This window comes from Apus apus, chromosome 15, assembly GCF_020740795.1.
Source record: "Apus apus isolate bApuApu2 chromosome 15, bApuApu2.pri.cur, whole genome shotgun sequence".
NCBI lineage: Eukaryota > Metazoa > Chordata > Aves > Apodiformes > Apodidae > Apus > Apus apus.
The window spans coordinates 14,898,066-14,913,549 of NC_067296.1; the positions used below are offsets into that span (position 1 = coordinate 14,898,066).

Below are 15,484 nucleotides of genomic sequence, written 5' to 3' on the forward strand. Positions count from 1 at the left end.
TTACATTTGTGTGGATTCGTGTCAGGAGCTGGGTCTTTGGCCTTACGAGAGTCTGTCTGTACTTAAACCAGCCCCAAACTCCTCCGAGGCAGCACTCAGGGCAGGTAATTCAAATGCTTTTAATAAATAACTTCATTATTTAAAAAAATGCTTTCAGCTGGAACTTCATTTTGCAAGACAGGGAAGGAGCTGATTTCCATGGTGAACTGTAATTTCCTATTGGGACTTAATTTTTAAAAAAAATTTTTTTTACAGTTTAAAAACCTTGTTTACAGCCCCCAAATACTCCACTGGAAGAGGTTATTCACTGTGTGTGAAAGTGCTAGAATGCTTCTTTTCAGAACAAGCCCAGAGCTGCCACAATGGGAAGATTCTGGCCGGGGCAGCTGTGGCTGCAGGGATTGGGGGGCAGCCTGAGTGGTCACCCTGCAGCCCCCACGGCCAGAGGAGCAGGTGCTGGGGCTCCTCGGGTCCCCCCTGGCTGCACAAGCCCCTCGGCAGCTCTTCCTCCAGCAGCAGTTCCAGAGCTCAGCTGCTCCCAGGGCTGAGCCTTCGTGGCTCCTTCTGCCACCCCCACCAACGCTTTTGTGTCACCTTCGGGTGCAGGACAGTGACCTGCAGAGGAACACGGGCTGCAGGGCAGGCAGGTGATGTTCCCAGGGACGTCCAGTGGCCGGTGCTGTGACTGTCCCGGTCTGCAGGTGTCACCCCCAGCCCTCCCACCCGTGGTGCCTGGAGCTGCTGACCTGGTTGTGTGGCCCAGAGACAGACGTGGTTTGTGCAACGGGGTGAGAAGGAAGGTGAGGAATGAGGGATGGTTGTTTTCTAACAAGACGCTTTAGTTTGAGGATTTGTCCCCTAATGGAAAAAGGAGAGCTGACCTATTTAATAGTAACTTTAAAACCTGGATTCCAAATTCCCTGTTCTTTGTCTGCCGTGATGCCTTTAACTTGTCTCATTGCTGTGCCCTCCCAGTGCAGAGAAGCCACCTCCATGTCTTGAACATCACTTGTGGTCCTGGAATTCAGGCACTGGTGGGAAGGATGAATACAGACCTGGCTTCAACCACAAGCACTGAGGGAGGAAGGTGCTTCAGCCTCCTGGGAGCCTCCCTGTGCTCATAAGGAACCACATGCACTCCTGACAGGAAAGCAAAGCTGGTTTGGGGTTTGGATCTGTGAGAAGCAGAATGCTGCTGCTTTCTGGGTGTTGTTTGCCCATTTCTGTGACAGGCTAAAGCATTTAGTGGCCAATGGTGTGGGAAGCTCTGTGGAGATGGCTCCAGGGACAGATCCCGTGGGGCCCTGGGAGAAGAATGGCTGAAAGGTGTGGAAGGATTCCTAAAGATCCCAGCTCCTCACCAGAATGAAGTGAGTACATCATGAGGTGGGGGCAAGCTGGGGAGGTGACTGTGGTGGGGACAGAGGAGCCTGAGGAGCCTGTGGACACTGGAGAGGTGGTGGTGGGAGCAGGAGGGTGAGGGAGGCTTCAGAGGGTGACTGGGGAAAGTACAGGGAATTGGGGAAAATACAAGAAACTGGTTATGAAAAGGAAGGAAACTTTGGATCAAGGTGGAAACCCGTAACATTTTAACTAAAAGGTTCTGTCTGAACCGTTCATCTGCTTCACTCCTTGGTGGCAGAACTTCTGCAGGGCTTGGGCAGGCAATGAACTAAAACTGGAACCGATGGGAGAAGCCAGTGAGCCCGAGTCACCAGGATTAGAGGTCCAGCAAGAACGTGGGGTGATGGGAGAGCATCTTTGAAGATTTCTTTGTAAAAATGTTAATTGCAGGCAGCAGAAGATGCCTCTGGGGAGTTATTCTGTCAGGCAGCAAAGGGGATGAAATGGCAGAGAAAGGAAATAGGGATTTTTCAGTGAACTGCAGGAAATCTTCCAGGCAGCTGCTATTGCCTGTCAGCAAGGAAGGAATTAAAGAACAAAGAGCTGAGCTCCCAACAAAAGCACTGAAATCATCCATCTGCCAGAGGGAAGAAAAGGATTCCCCTGGAGTGACAACCTGTTTCAGCACTGAGGCTAAAGACCAGGAGCTGTTGGGAGGGCTGGGGGGGGAATGTCAGGACACTCCACAGGGATCTTCTGCCAAGTGAAACCCATGGAAGCAAAGGCCAGTTAAGGTGCTGTTCCTTCCCTGGCTGGGGTGGGGGGGGGTGTTAACCCTCTGTTGCCGTGGGAGGTGCTGGGCTTGTGTGTTTCCTGAGGAGCTGGAGCCACTTCCAGTGAGACCTTCTGGCCTCTCTGAGGCTCTTGGCTCTGATCCAGAACAGCTGGCACGTTCCTGTGCTCTGTGATTTTCTGTCTTAGTTTCTGCACTGTTCCTAGTGCTCTTGAAGCCCCCAACTCAGTCACACTTTAAAATATTTCTTCACTGAACTAAACCCTCCTGACCCATTATTCGCTGTAGTTGCTCCTCTTGGCTCAGCCTGATCCCACCCTTCTGATACAGCTGTGCCTGGAATTCAGATACCACCTTTATTTGGCACTCAAGATGCTGCCTCGTGCCCTGCTGATGGGGTAAGGGAGAGATTTCTGTGGGCATGTTTATTACAGATGAGTTCCATCGGGTCTGACAGGTCCATCCTCTGAGCTGTTTTCCCTCCTACAGCTGCTGCCTAGTGTCCCAAGTCCCAGTGCTCTCTGCTGCCCTGGCTCAGAGTGAAGCCCAGCCTGGCTGAGCTCCTGCTCTCCTATGTTCACTGACCCTCTTTGGAAATAGCTTTAAAAATTCCTCTGTCCTACCCAAAGCATTTTGTGCCTCCTGGGATGGCTTCACTTGTGGAACCCTGAGCCTGCAGCCCCCAGGTGTGGGCCCTGGTGTCTGGCCAAAGAGCCTGGGTGTGACCACAAGGCCTGGTTCTGTGCTCAGGCACAGGGACGCTCCTCCCCACGTTAACACTCAGCTTAGGGCAGAAAGTACCAAGTTGGCTTCAACACCCCTAAACCTTGATTTAGAACAAACCAAAACCTTTCTAGGATTCAAGTTGCTGTTTGCCTCCCCTAAGGAGCAGGTGGCCACCACCCCCCCCCCATGCACAGAGGTCCCACCCACATGCAGCAGAACCATTTTCCAGGCTGTGCTGCCACAATCATCCTCACAGTGTGGCAAGTCTCACACTGCTTGCCCTCCAGCCCCAAGAACTTGTCTGAGTGACTCCTGCTGGTTTCCACATCAGCTCAGTACCTCCCTCCCCACCAACTCAAGACTCCCAAGTGGTGGAGCTTAAACACTCAAAGCTTTTTCTTACCAACAGGTAAAAGCTGCTCGCTAAACAGCTTTGGGAAATGGTTTGATTTGTGACTTGGGGACAGGTTATGAGCTCTGTTGTGGAAACTTTGAATCCATTTCCAGTGCAAACACCTGGTTCCCACTCCAGGGTGGTGCCCCCAGCACGTTCCCTGTGCTGCTTTAGGCTGCACTGACAAACGTTTCAACTCTGCTTGTCAGAAGAGCTGTGGAAAGCAAACCACACGTGCAAAGGATAGCAAAATGAATTCCATTTATTCTTTGACAGACTACTGGTAGGAAAAAGATGCCTTGGCTCTAAGTTTAGCTACCACTGCTAAAGGAATTCCAGTGCTGACATCTGTTCAGAGTACAATGCAGGCAAAAAGCAGGAAAGCTGAATGTTCTGAGGTGGCAGAAGGTGTGTGTGATGGCATTGCATAAATCTGGTAACCCTCACTTGAGCAAGTGATCAGCTCTAACCATTTCTTTCTTAAAAAAAAAAATCCTCTCAACTGAAGGCAGGGGTAAGGCCTTTGCATATCACTGCTAACAGTGTGAAACTGTTCATTTGCAAAGAGAAAAGCAACAGAAGACAGGCCTGAGGTATTCAGTGGTGGTAAACAGAGGGGCAGGATGCCCTGTTTACCTTTTCTATGTTAAGAGAACAAGAAGGCACTCGTTGGACTTCAAAAGGCAACATCTTACAGTGGAGAAAGGAAGTACTGCATTTAACTCGGGGAGATCATTGCCACAGGATATCGCTGAGGTAAATAAATCTTATATTACATTTTGATACAAAAGTATTATTTGCAGCATTGCTGGCTAGCCTAAAACAACTGATCTATGTTCTGGAGAATCAATGGATCACTAAACAGTCATTCTGGGAAGAATTACTAAGCTAAATTAAAAATAAAGTTCTGGAGGCAAACGGAGGGGTCGGGGCCGGTGTCCCGCTGCGGGACCAGGCTCGGGGAGCGACCTGCATGGCTGTGCTGGGGAGGGGGGCACAGCCCCTGGCTTCACTGGGGGGCTGAGGTCACAGAGCAGAGGTAGATCTTGCATTTTGCAGATTTCTGGAGAACAGCACTGACGGGTTTGCTGGTTGATATCGGCCTAGAGTGGTTCCTCCGTGCTGAGGTACGAAGAGCTGTGTGTGTCTGTGTGTCCATCACCCTGCGTGTGCTGTGCTGCAGGGCCCAGAGCAGGAGAGCAGGGACAACACGGGTGCTAAATGGCAGCAGCAGCTGGCTGCCACTTCCCAGCGTCACCCTGCTGCCCTCAGCAGGTAGATAGTCCACAGAAGGATTTAAGAGGCGAGGCAGGGAGCAGGGGAAGCAGGACTTGAACTCTGAGGAGAACCAAAAGGCCAGTGGGACCAAATAACTAAGGGAAAGGGGGGGCTGCAGGGCCCAACCCCCAGCGTTTGTCACAGCTGGTAGTGTTGGGGAGAGGGCTTCAAAGACACTGAGTGGACATGAAGCTGGGACCAATTATTCCTCCTGACTCCTGGATGTTATCACCCTAGGACTGAGGTAAAAATATATCTCTTGTGACTGCCTCGTGGATAAGCCAAAAGGGTACTGACCTCACTGAGCTGTTGTGGGTAAAAAGCCCTAGGAACTCGTACTCTGTTCCCCATCCCCAGGGAAGCTCCGGGCAGCACCGCGGCCCCGGGCTCCTCACCCAGATCTTCCACGTGCTTTGGTTTCCAGGACAGATGCACCATCTGTTTGCCTGGGGGAGAGATCTGAACGGGCTCTGTCCTTACACCAGCCAGGGAAGCTGAGCTGGGAGCTGCTTCATCCCCTGGGCACGTGGGAAGCTGCTGCTTGCAGGGCAGGGGCTGCAGTGGTCTGAAGAGCAGTGGGTTTCCCCATGGGGGAAGAACATGATAGGTGAAGAGAAATCAGTGCGACCTGACTTCGTTGTGTAAACAGTGTTCTGGCTACACCAGGGACACACCCAGAGGGTGTTGGTGCCTCCTATTTTTGCCATGGCGGGAACAGCTGCGTGTTGTGTAAACAATGCTCACCGTGAGGAGCTCAGCCCAGCGGCTCCGCGGGGAGGGGCTGGGGAGGTGGCTGGAGTCACCCTGTAAACGGTCTCGCTGCTTAACACTGGTGAGGAGTAGCTGCTTTCCGTGGAGTGGGCTGTGAGGGGAGACGGGATGAGAGGTAGTGGGGAAGAAAGGCTCTTCCCCGTTGGCTTCATACACAGCGGGGGTCCTGACTTCTCCTCCTTCTCTGCAGGGAGGTGTTGGCTGTTTGGCCAGAATTGCAGTGTGAGAACATGAAATGGAAGCTGGACTCTTTTCAAAAGTTTAGCCCAAGATGAAAGAGTCTCAACTCCTTCTCAGGGACAGTCCCTTCCCGAAGAGGAGCTCTCGGGGAAGGTCAGTGCTAAGCGCGGCTCCTGATTCACAGATAAAAAATTAGATAAAATACATCCAGTCTATCAGCTGCCTCCTCTGTGCTGCACAGGGCTGGGACTCGCACAGGGACGGCTGCTCCAGTCTACAAGTGCTCCCTCCAGACATCAGAAACCTCCTGTCTGAAACAGCTCTGCAAAGCTTTGACACCCCAAAGGGAAGGAAGAGTTGTGCGTTTTTAAGGCTCTCCGCAGAAGGGCGACGGGAAGTTCTGCTCTCCAGCGCCACCTCCAGCTTACTGGAATGCCTGGTGGAAACGCGGCAGCGTGGTTGTGCTCAGGCTGGAGGTGAAGACAGGGGGCAACGAGTGGAGGGGCCCAAAGTTCAGGGGGGCCCCAGCTCCAGGAGACTCTTGAGGTTGATGTTGCAAAGTGGAAAGCAGTGGCTGCGCCTCCCCCTGCGAGTAGCCCATGACCAACCCCCCTGATGACACAGGGGGATTGCAAGGAGGAAGGTTGAGGGGGAGGAAGCCAAGAAGATGAGAGAAGTCCATGTTAGCAGCACAGAGAGCCTCTGAGAGGTTAGCAGGGCTCTTGGAAAGCAAAGCCTCCTCCAGGGGGGGCGGCTGAGGCGAAGAGGACTGAGGCTCACCAGATGAGAGAGACAGGCTGCCAGGGAAGTCTGACAAGAAGCTGTCCACCTCTACTTTGGGAAGTTTCTCAGGCAAATATGAGGTAGATCCAAGCTGATACTTTGGAGGAGGTTGTGGTGGGGAGGAGATGGGAGAAGAAGGCTCCAGAGGGTAGCTCATTCCCATCGGAAGAGAATTAGGAACCAAAGAATGGGGCATCCCTGAGCTGGGCATGGTCTGGAGATGTGTGCTGTACATGCCCACAGGCAACACGCCCGGGAAGCTCTTCCCACCTATCATGTCTCTGGATGCCATGCACAGGACAGGGCTCAGCTCTTCCTTCACTGCCACAGATGAGCTGCAGCTCAGCAGGCCCAGCATGTCCACCGGCTCCGTCTTGATCTTCAGCAGCTCCTGGGAGTGGCTTTTCTTCATGTGCCTGGTCAGATGGTCCTTCCTCCCAAACCTCTGGGCGCAGTACTGGCACAAGAAGTCCTTCCTCCCCGTGTGCACCACCAGGTGTCTCCGCACGTCCTTGCGGGTGTAGAAGCGCCGGTCGCAGTGGTCACACGGGTGCTTCTTCTCCTTGGCTCCACCAGAGGCCCGCCGAGAGTGAGCCTTGAGGTGCTCCAGCAGGACCTGGGTGCTCTCGAAGCTCTGCAGACACACCTTGCAGCTGAGGTCCCCGCTGGCCGCCGCGTGCATGGCCAGGTGGCGCCGGAAGCCCAGCTTGGTGTTGTAGTTCTTGCCGCACTCGGGGCAGTGCAGAGCCTCCTTGTGGGGGTCGTGGGTCTGCAGGTGGTTCCGGAGGTGGTCCTTCCGGTGGAACATCTTCTCGCAGTACATGCACTGGTGGGGCTTCTGAGCTGAGTGCGTGGCCATGTGCCTTGAGGGAGAGAAGCAGGGAAGTTTCAAGACTCGCCTCCAGTCCCTAAAGGAAAACCTGCTCCTTCGTGCCACAGAAATCCCAGGGGACGTTTTACCACCACCAAAAGCTCCTGCCACAACAGCCTGGGCAGTGGGGACTCCAGGCTCTGTCCCAGCAGTGCCCACCTCCACACAGGGCAACTTCAGTCAGCTGCTCAGCTCCTGCTCTCCCGGCAGGGGCTTTCCAAGGGGGAAAGGACACAGGGAACAAGAGGTGGTTTGTGACCAGAAAGGCTTGTCTGCAGGTGAGGAGGCACCAGACTGTGGCAGTGCCTGCTGGCAGCCCCTGTGCACTACCTTCACCCTGGTGTCTCAAACTCCCTGACACTCTGGTTCATCTAGTTTTACATTTCTAGTGATCATATTTAACTATTCTCCTCTGCATTTCAGTAGGAACTCTACTCCTTCATGCTGGAACAGCTGCCACTGAAATATTCCTGTGATTAAAGTTACAGGTTGGAGGAATGAAATGTCAATGCTGTCCTTGCTTTTCAATTTCCTTTTTGATCTGTGAACTCCACTTTCTGCTTCAATTTCCTCCTTAGTAAAACAGAGAACAGCCTGAGCTCAGGATGAAACATTATCTGAGGTTCTCTGGAAGGTGCTTAGAGAGAGGCCAAGTGTGGTGATGTCTGGGACCCGAGCACTGTGCAGGGTGAGAGGGCATTCCCCCTCCTCCAGCTTCTCAGAAACTCAAGCAGAAAAACACCCGTGAGGGGTTTCCCCCCACCCAACAGGGCAGCCCTGCTGGGCTCAGCAGTTACCTACCTGTAGAGCTTGTACTTGGAAGCAAAGGCTTTCCCACAGTGCAGCTGGGGGCAGTTGTAGGGTCTCTGCTCGGGGTGGGGCAGCGTGTGAGGCCTCAGCTTGTCCGTGCTGGGGAAGGAGGAGTCTGAGATTTCACATTGGCACTTTCCCTGACTGTTGGTCTCTTCGCCTCTTGGTCTGGGGACTAATTTCCAGCCTGTCTCTTCCTCCTCCTGCTTTGCATCTTGAATCCAGTTGGGAACACTGGGAAAAAATGCCGTCATGGCAGGTCTAGTAGAAGTTGGCCATGTCCAGCAGAAGGGGAGCCTGCAGGCCTCTTGGGGTGCTGCTGTCCCTTGGAACCCTCCGTGACCAAAGGGCTTCAGGAGCAAAACATCTTCACCTGGAATCACAGGAGGTTGGTGTTAGGTCACCTCCTCTTCCACCCGTGCACACAAGTGTGGGCATTCCACAGGCACTGCAGATGGGAAGATCCATGTTCCCAGCCACGGGAATGCCCACCTCCTGATGTCTTTTGTTCTTCTCTCCCTTAACCCTCCCCAAGTAACATGTTAAACTTTTTCCAAATTAACATTTCTGCAACTACTAAGAGCCAGTGTTACCTGTCAGATACATCTCCTGAGAGGCTGTGGCAAGTGTCTCTCTGTAGCAATAAACACCTCACCTTTCCCCCTCTGCTCTCTGGATCACTTCTCAGCCTCTTTGTTCCTGTTCTCCCTGGTCTGTTCTCACCTGCTGTTGATACTTGCTTACATGGAATTCCCTTCCACAGCTTGTCAGGGCAACAAAGGATCTCTTCTGCTATTTTTCCATCCCCTCTGCTACCAGCACTGGTGAGGACAGCTCTGAGCAACCCAACCTGAACCTTCAGACTTGGTCAGTGGGGCTGGGGAAGAGCAGCTGCTGCTCCCAGCCCCATGGAGCCCCTGCAGGGAGGACACGGATGCTGCTTCTCCTCAGCCTGGGTCAGTCACTGCATTTTCACTTTTCTGCTGTGGGGCACATTCTGCCTCTCTGGATTAGCAATCTTTCTACAGCAATGAGCAATTTTTAGTGTGAGGTTTTGGTTTTATGTTGTGTTTTTTTTTAATTTTACACTCTCACCCATTGATAATGGAAGCTCAAGCTGTTTCCTGTTCAACAAAATGTTCCTCCTGTGGCTCTGCTGGCTTTCATGTTGATGAAAATCTACACAAATCTCTCTCAGCAGGTTGTTCTTGAGTTGTGTTTGCACTGCTGGTGAAGTTCTGCATCTCCGTGTGGTTCTACCACCACCTAAATGATGGTCACCTGCAACACAGCCCCTCAGACAAGATCTCTTTCACTGAACTGAGCTGCCTGAGAAACTCTTCTTAAAATAGCATCAAACCCTCGAGCTCTTTCTCACTCCAGGGTTGCTTCAGAGGGAGGAACTTCCTGCCTGCAGCCCCAGCCGGGTGCCAGTTGTGGGCAGGATGTGCAAGAGGAGGGAACCAACCGCCCCGCGCGGCGCCCGCAGCCCCGCGGGGCAGGAACCAGCCCAGGGCTGGGAAGGGGGATGGCTCCCGGAAAGTGTGTCACTCCCAGGTGTGGAAACGGCCGTTAGGAAGATAATGCAGTTTTGTCTGGGCTGAATCTGGTGGGGCAGAGCAGAACCAGCCCGGGTGGAGGTGCTGGGCACCCCCGGGCACGGCGGGGGAGGTGACGCTGCTCCTGGCACTGGGAGCTGGGAGCAGGGAATGTTCCCCCCTCCCTGAGCTGTGTGCTCAGGGAGAGAAGTGTTCTCTACCTCTTGCTTCAGAGCTGCACACACGTCCCAGGGGTCTCTGCTGCTCTGGCCAGGAGGGGGTTGGTTCCTTCCCTCTGAACAGGCTCAGCCATCGGGGCCAGGATCAGGTACCTAGGAGGAAAGAGCTGGAATGTCGGTGTCTGGGACGGGGAGGCACAAACTGTCACCTCCAGAGCAGAAACCCAGACACACAGGAGTTAGAAGATGCTAATCTCTGTAATTGATTGTTGTAAAATGTCATCAGCTTGCCTTCACAACCCTGAGGGTCTGGCAAGAAGGTCTCTACAGATCCAGACCCCAGAGCACCTCCCAGTGCCTCAAGGGGCTGCAGGAAAACTGGGGAGGGACTTTGGGCACGGGCAGGGAATGAGAGGACAAGGGGGAATGGATCAAAACTGGAAGAGGGGAGATTGAGGTCGAGGGGGGACACGGAGCTGGAAAAAGACACGATCCACCTGGAGTGACCTTGGTCCTTGGCAGGTGTGTCAGGTTTGATGCACAAACAGGCTCATTTTTCCAGCTGAGCTGCTCAAGCCTCAGGATCAGCTTCTCCCGCCTCACTTTCAGATTTTAGAAACACCGTGTAAAGTTTCCATTTCCCAGGGGAAAAGCTGTTGCCCCTTCCCATCGGATCCAACGACACACACCACCCCCAGAGGATGATTTTCCTCTCTTCTCACCCTTGGTTTCCCTGACATGACACCAGGCGGGATTTCAAAAGCCCAAACCCTTCTCCTTGCACCACCGGGAAAGCCTCAAACACCAACATGGCTCCGGGCTGATCTACTGATGTACAAACCCCCCTCTTTTTTCACCCCAAAGTGGCAGGCAGAATGTGGCCGTGCTGGTTACAACCGGACAAACGGCGGAGCTGCCGTCTGCACCGGGAGGGCAACGCAACCCCCCCCGGCCCGTTACCATGGCGCAGCCCTGCGGGGAGGGAGGGGGAGAGGCGGGCCCGGCCTACGCCCCCCCCGCCCCACGCGCCCCTGTCCCCTGAGGGGCCCCGCCGCCGAGGGCAGAGGGCCGCCGTGACACCGCCCGCCCCCCCGCCGGCGCCGCCCCCGCACTCACCCGTCGCCCCGGGCCCCGCCAGGCGCGGCTCCGGCCCAGGCCCCGGCGGCCCCACCGCGCGGGGCATTGTGGGACTGACGTCGCGCTCCCGCTTCCGCCTCTCGATGGTGGCGGCTCCCGCTAGAGCGGCCGTTCCGGAGGAGCCGCGGGGCACGCCGGGACGGGGCGGCCGGCCGGTTCCCGCCACGCAGCCGCCATGGCGGCCTCGCCGGTGCCGGTGCTGGTGCCGGTGCTGCTCCTGCTCCTGCTCCCGCTCCCGGGGATGGCGGCGGGGGGCGGCGCGGGGCCCGCCTGGGACCCGGCCGGTTACCTGCTCTACTGTCCCTGCATGGGTGAGCCCCTCCCGGTGTGGCGGTCCCGGTGTAGCCCCCGGTGTAGCCCCGGCTGAGCCCCCCCGGTTGAGCCCCGCTCTCGCCCCTCTGTTTGCAGGTCGGTTCGGGAACCAGGCCGAACACTTTCTGGGAGCCTTGGCCTTCGCCCGCGCCCTCAACCGGACCCTGGCCGTGCCGCCGTGGATCGAGTACCGGCACCACCGCCCGCCCTACACCAACGTGAGCCCCCGGGACCGCGCGGGGAGGGGGGCGGCGGGAAGGGCCGCGGCCTGTCCCGCTGGGCTGAGCTGCAGGCTGGGTCCCCGAGCCCGGCCCTGCGGTGAGGCGGGCACTGTCGCCCGCAGCTGCACGTCCCCTACGCGGAGCACTTCAGGCTGGAGCCGCTGCTGCGGTACCACCGGGTGATCAGCCTGGAGCAGTTCATGGAGGAGCTGGCGCCCCGGCACTGGCCCCCGGGCAGGCGGGTGGCTTACTGCTTCGAGGCGGCGGCGCAGAGGAGTCCTGACAAGAGCACCTGCCCTATGAAGGTGAGTCCCTCCGGCCAGGGCAGCTTGGTCCAGGGGGAATGGCAGGCTCCTTCAGGCTGCCGTTGGTTTGCAGACTCGGGAGTTGCCCTCCCCGGTCAGGCTGGGACGTTCCTTTGCTGCTCCTCCTCTGCCTTCCTGCTTTTATCACTTCAGGCTTGATGGGGGCTGTGAGGAGAGCAGATCTGGAGCTGCAGAGCTCCCTGGTTTTTAATCCGTGGTGCAGCTGTCCAGCTGGTTTTGTAGAATAATTTTGGTTGGAAAGACCTGTAAGATCATTGAGTCCAACCGTTCCCCCAGCCCTGCCAAGGCCACCACTAACCTGTGGCCCTCAGCACCACATCTGCATGGCTTTGAAATCCCTCCAGGGATGGGGGCTCAGATCTTGCCAGCTCTGCCTCTCGGGCTCTGTGTGTGCTGAATGAACACTCGTCTTCCCTTTGCAGGATGGAAATCCATTTGGTCCCTTCTGGAATCAGTTCCAAGTGGATTTTGATAAGTCTGAGCTCTTCAAGGGAATCTCCTTCAGTCCTGCATACAAGGACCATTGGATCCAAAGGTAGTGAGAGGATGGGAAGGTGCTGGTTGCCCCTGTGAGATAACTCACAAAACCAGTTGTGCTGGTCACTGTGTGAAGCCTTTGCACTTGGGGGGAGACTGGAGGGGTTATGAGCAATATAATTAAAAACCTTAATGCTTTTTCCGTTAAATGTTCACTGGGCTCTTCCAGTGGGCAGTTCTAGGTGTCAGCTCTGTTAGGCTGACTGATTTCTGAGCTAATGATACTTAGTTCTGTTTAACTGTTCCTCAAGAAGAGTCAGGTCCTCAGTGGCTGACCATGAATTGCCTTTTTCTGGTTACCTGGTGTTTTCAGAGCCACTTGAGTGGTACCAGTAAGTCTGGGTGACAGACTTGCCAGTCGGGGGTGCGTTGCTGCTGCACGGATGAGGCTCTGCTGTCTGTCAGGCAACACCAATTCCTTTGTTGCTGGGTCTGAGGTAAAACTGGAGTTGTGCTTGGATGTCCTGTTCTCGTGGCGAAATGGTCGGGATTCACGTTGGGTGAATCTGGAGCTGTGGTGCTGCTGTTCCAGGGGGAGCATCGTTTTCCTGTTCTAACCCTCACGAAATTCACATCTTTGCAAGATGACACACGCGCGCGTTTTGCTCTGCTGCTTTCCACAGGTTTCCACCATCCCAGCACCCTGTCCTGGCCCTGCCTGGAGCTCCAGCCCAGTTCCCAGTCCTGGAGGAGCACCGGCCGCTGCAGAAGTTCATGGTGTGGTCTGAGGCGATGGTGAAGAAGGGAGATGCCTACATCCAGACCCTGCTGGTCAGGCCCTACGTGGGGATCCACCTGAGGATCGGCTCGGACTGGGTACGGCCGGGGGGGCTGCCCAGCCCTGGGGGGGGCTCCACGGGAGAGGAGCTGGGACGGCGCCGGGCGCCTCGGGGGTGTCAGCAGGGCCGTGGGGTTCCTCTCTCGAGCGGGGGGTGCTGGGGCCGTGGTGCTGTTCCCTGGCCGCTCGGACACCAGCCTGCCCTCCCTCCCCAGAGGAACGCCTGCAACATGCTGCGGGACGGGGCGGCCGGGCCGCACTTCATGGCCTCCCCGCAGTGCGTGGGCTACGAGCGGAGCGCGGCCGCCGCCCTCACCGCCGAGATGTGCCTGCCCAGCCTGCGCGAGATCCGCCGCGCCCTGCAGCTCTGGGTGCACCGCGCGCGGGCGCGGGCTGTGTACGTCGCCACCGACTCGGAGCCCTACACGGCTGAGCTGCAGCAGCTGTTCCAGGGAAAGGTGAGTCCTGGAGCAGAACCTGCAGCGGGCTCCGGCCCGTGGCAGCCGGCGGGGACCCTGTGCTGCTGTTCCCAGACAAGCGCTGGCATCTCCAAGGGCGTTTGGCTCATAGCAGTAAGAATTAAGACTTTAAGCCCCTTCCTTTGCTAGGGCTTGAAGAGCATTCTCCTGCAGGGAGGTAAATTTCTCCTTGAAAAAGACGTCAGTTTAAGAAACCAAAGTGATTTTCAAGGATGTTTTGACATTTATCTGTTTATAAAGGAGTTGTAGGGCGACTTCAGGCAGAATCCACCCCCCTTCCGTGGTCTGTTCCCATTTCTAATGTGGGGCCAAGGCGTTTGGATGGTGATCCCAGCTGCGCTGCTTTGCTTTCCTATCTCCCTGCAGGTCAAGGTGGTGAGCCTGCAGCCCGAGGTGCCTCAGGTGGATCTCTACATCCTTGGCCAGGCCGACCATTTCATCGGGAACTGCGTCTCCTCATTCACCGCCTTCGTCAAGCGGGAGCGTGACGTGCATGGAAAACCCTCCTCCTTCTTTGGCATGGACGACCCACCACGGCTTCGGGATGAGTTCTGACCAAGGGAGGAGCAGGCTCCCTGGTTTTCAGCCTCCCAGCGTGGTCCCTGGCTGAGGGGCTGCTCTCCTGCTGCAGCAGCCCCCTCCTCCTCCCCGCAGCCCCTTCTCTCTGACTTCTCCAGCGTGAGGTCAGGCAGAAAAGAAATGTTTAATCATGTTTATAGGAAGCTATGAACTCGATCTAGATTCTAAGCTGTAGTTCACGTAGCTCCATCCTCACGGGTGGTTCACCAGCAATCCCTGTGGAGCAGCTGCTCAGATTTCCCCTTCTCTGTTATTTTCCGTTAAATCTTAGTAATTATTTTTCCCAGAGATGTTGTGAAGCTTCATGTCCAAAACTGACCAGAAGTTCTTTTTAAGTGCAAAATATTATCAGGAACATCACATTCTCTGGAAGGGGAGTGCCAGGTAAGGCCTGGACCTCGGAAGCTCTGGGTTTTGCCCAGTACTGTTGTTTTTCTGGACCCAGGTCACTCTGTGCCTCGGTGCCCCTGGCAGGAGATCTCCCACCTGCTCTGGGGCACCTGGGGTTTTTATCTGCACTTTGTAAGATAACACCCCTGGCAGCAGAGCCCCCCTTTGGGGGGTGGTTCCTCAGGGAGATACTGGTGGCAAGTGTCCACTGATGGTGAGACAGCCACCCAAAAACCTTCCTTTAGTCCTGGGAACACAAATAATCCCAATCTGCTGCCTCTGAACTTTTCCAATGCCTTCGGGTGCTGCTGTGGCTTTATTTTTTGTCCAAAGACAGCACAGAGCTTGCTGTTCCTCTCAGAAGGTGCCATTTGGGTGCCAGGGCTGGGTGCAGGCTGAGCAGGGATGTCTCAGAGTGTTTACATTGAACTCGGAATGTTTCTTTGTATTCCTGGTGGTGGGTTTTTTCCTCCTTGGGAATGTCCCTGAGTGTTGAATCAGTTTGGAGGAGCAATGGAGTGAGCAAGAGGGGGCTGAATGTGAAGGTACCCCCTGTGTCAGGGCACCAAAGGCTCATCTCTTGTCTACTTAGTGCTGCTGACAGAAATTCTTGGGATTTGGTGGTTTCATGGTCTGTCCATCCCACGGGAGCTGGTGGCTCCTCGGGATTCCTGCATCTCTTTGTTGGGGTGGTCTTCCCTCCCGGCAGAGCAGGAGCAGCTGCTCCAGGTGCCACCAGGAGCACGGTGTATGAAGAGAAAACGTTTGGGATGCTAGTTATTTGATTAATTTTTTTTAAGAAAGGGTATTTTTGGTAAGAATTTTTTGTAATAATAAAACCTTGATTTTGTATTCACTCGTATCGCACCACGCTTCCTTCCTCTCTCGCAGCGTTCCCGGCTCGGCCGTTCCCGGGCTCCGGTTGGGGCCAAGACGGGCCCTTTCGGGGCTGGGGGCGCGGGCCGGGCCGCTTTGTCCGGCTGCACCGGGGCCGGTGCCGGGGCAGGGCCGGCGTGGGGCGGCCGCGCGTTGCTAAGGAAGTGCGTCATGGGCGGGGG

The 15,484-nt window shown here is 55.6% G+C and overlaps 2 protein-coding genes across 3 annotated transcripts; one reads left to right on the plus strand and one right to left on the minus strand.

The window, feature by feature from the left end:
• Window positions 1-3,501: 3,501 nt before the first annotated feature.
• On the minus strand, window positions 3,502-10,880 carry PLAGL2 (PLAG1 like zinc finger 2). 2 transcript variants are annotated; one of them, XM_051633154.1, is made up of 4 exons: window positions 10,784-10,880; window positions 9,710-9,820; window positions 7,942-8,323; window positions 3,502-7,132 (listed from the first exon to the last, which is right to left on the minus strand). In XM_051633154.1, exons 3-4 carry the CDS (start codon window positions 8,202-8,204, stop codon window positions 5,911-5,913), a joined length of 1,485 nt encoding a protein of 494 aa, XP_051489114.1. In that variant the 5' UTR covers window positions 8,205-8,323; window positions 9,710-9,820; window positions 10,784-10,880; the 3' UTR covers window positions 3,502-5,910. The 2 variants fall into 2 exon arrangements, with proteins under 2 accessions (XP_051489114.1, XP_051489113.1); XM_051633153.1 differs by lacking the exons at window positions 9,710-9,820; window positions 10,784-10,880 and adding an exon at window positions 9,046-9,628.
• Window positions 10,879-15,282, plus strand: POFUT1 (protein O-fucosyltransferase 1). Its single transcript, XM_051633155.1, has 7 exons — window positions 10,879-11,115; window positions 11,213-11,334; window positions 11,460-11,642; window positions 12,086-12,198; window positions 12,824-13,016; window positions 13,194-13,436; window positions 13,824-15,282. The coding sequence occupies exons 1-7, from the start codon at window positions 10,980-10,982 to the stop codon at window positions 14,010-14,012; spliced, it is 1,179 nt and encodes a 392-aa protein (XP_051489115.1). The 5' UTR covers window positions 10,879-10,979; the 3' UTR covers window positions 14,013-15,282.
• The last annotated feature ends 202 nt before the right edge of the window (window positions 15,283-15,484 follow it).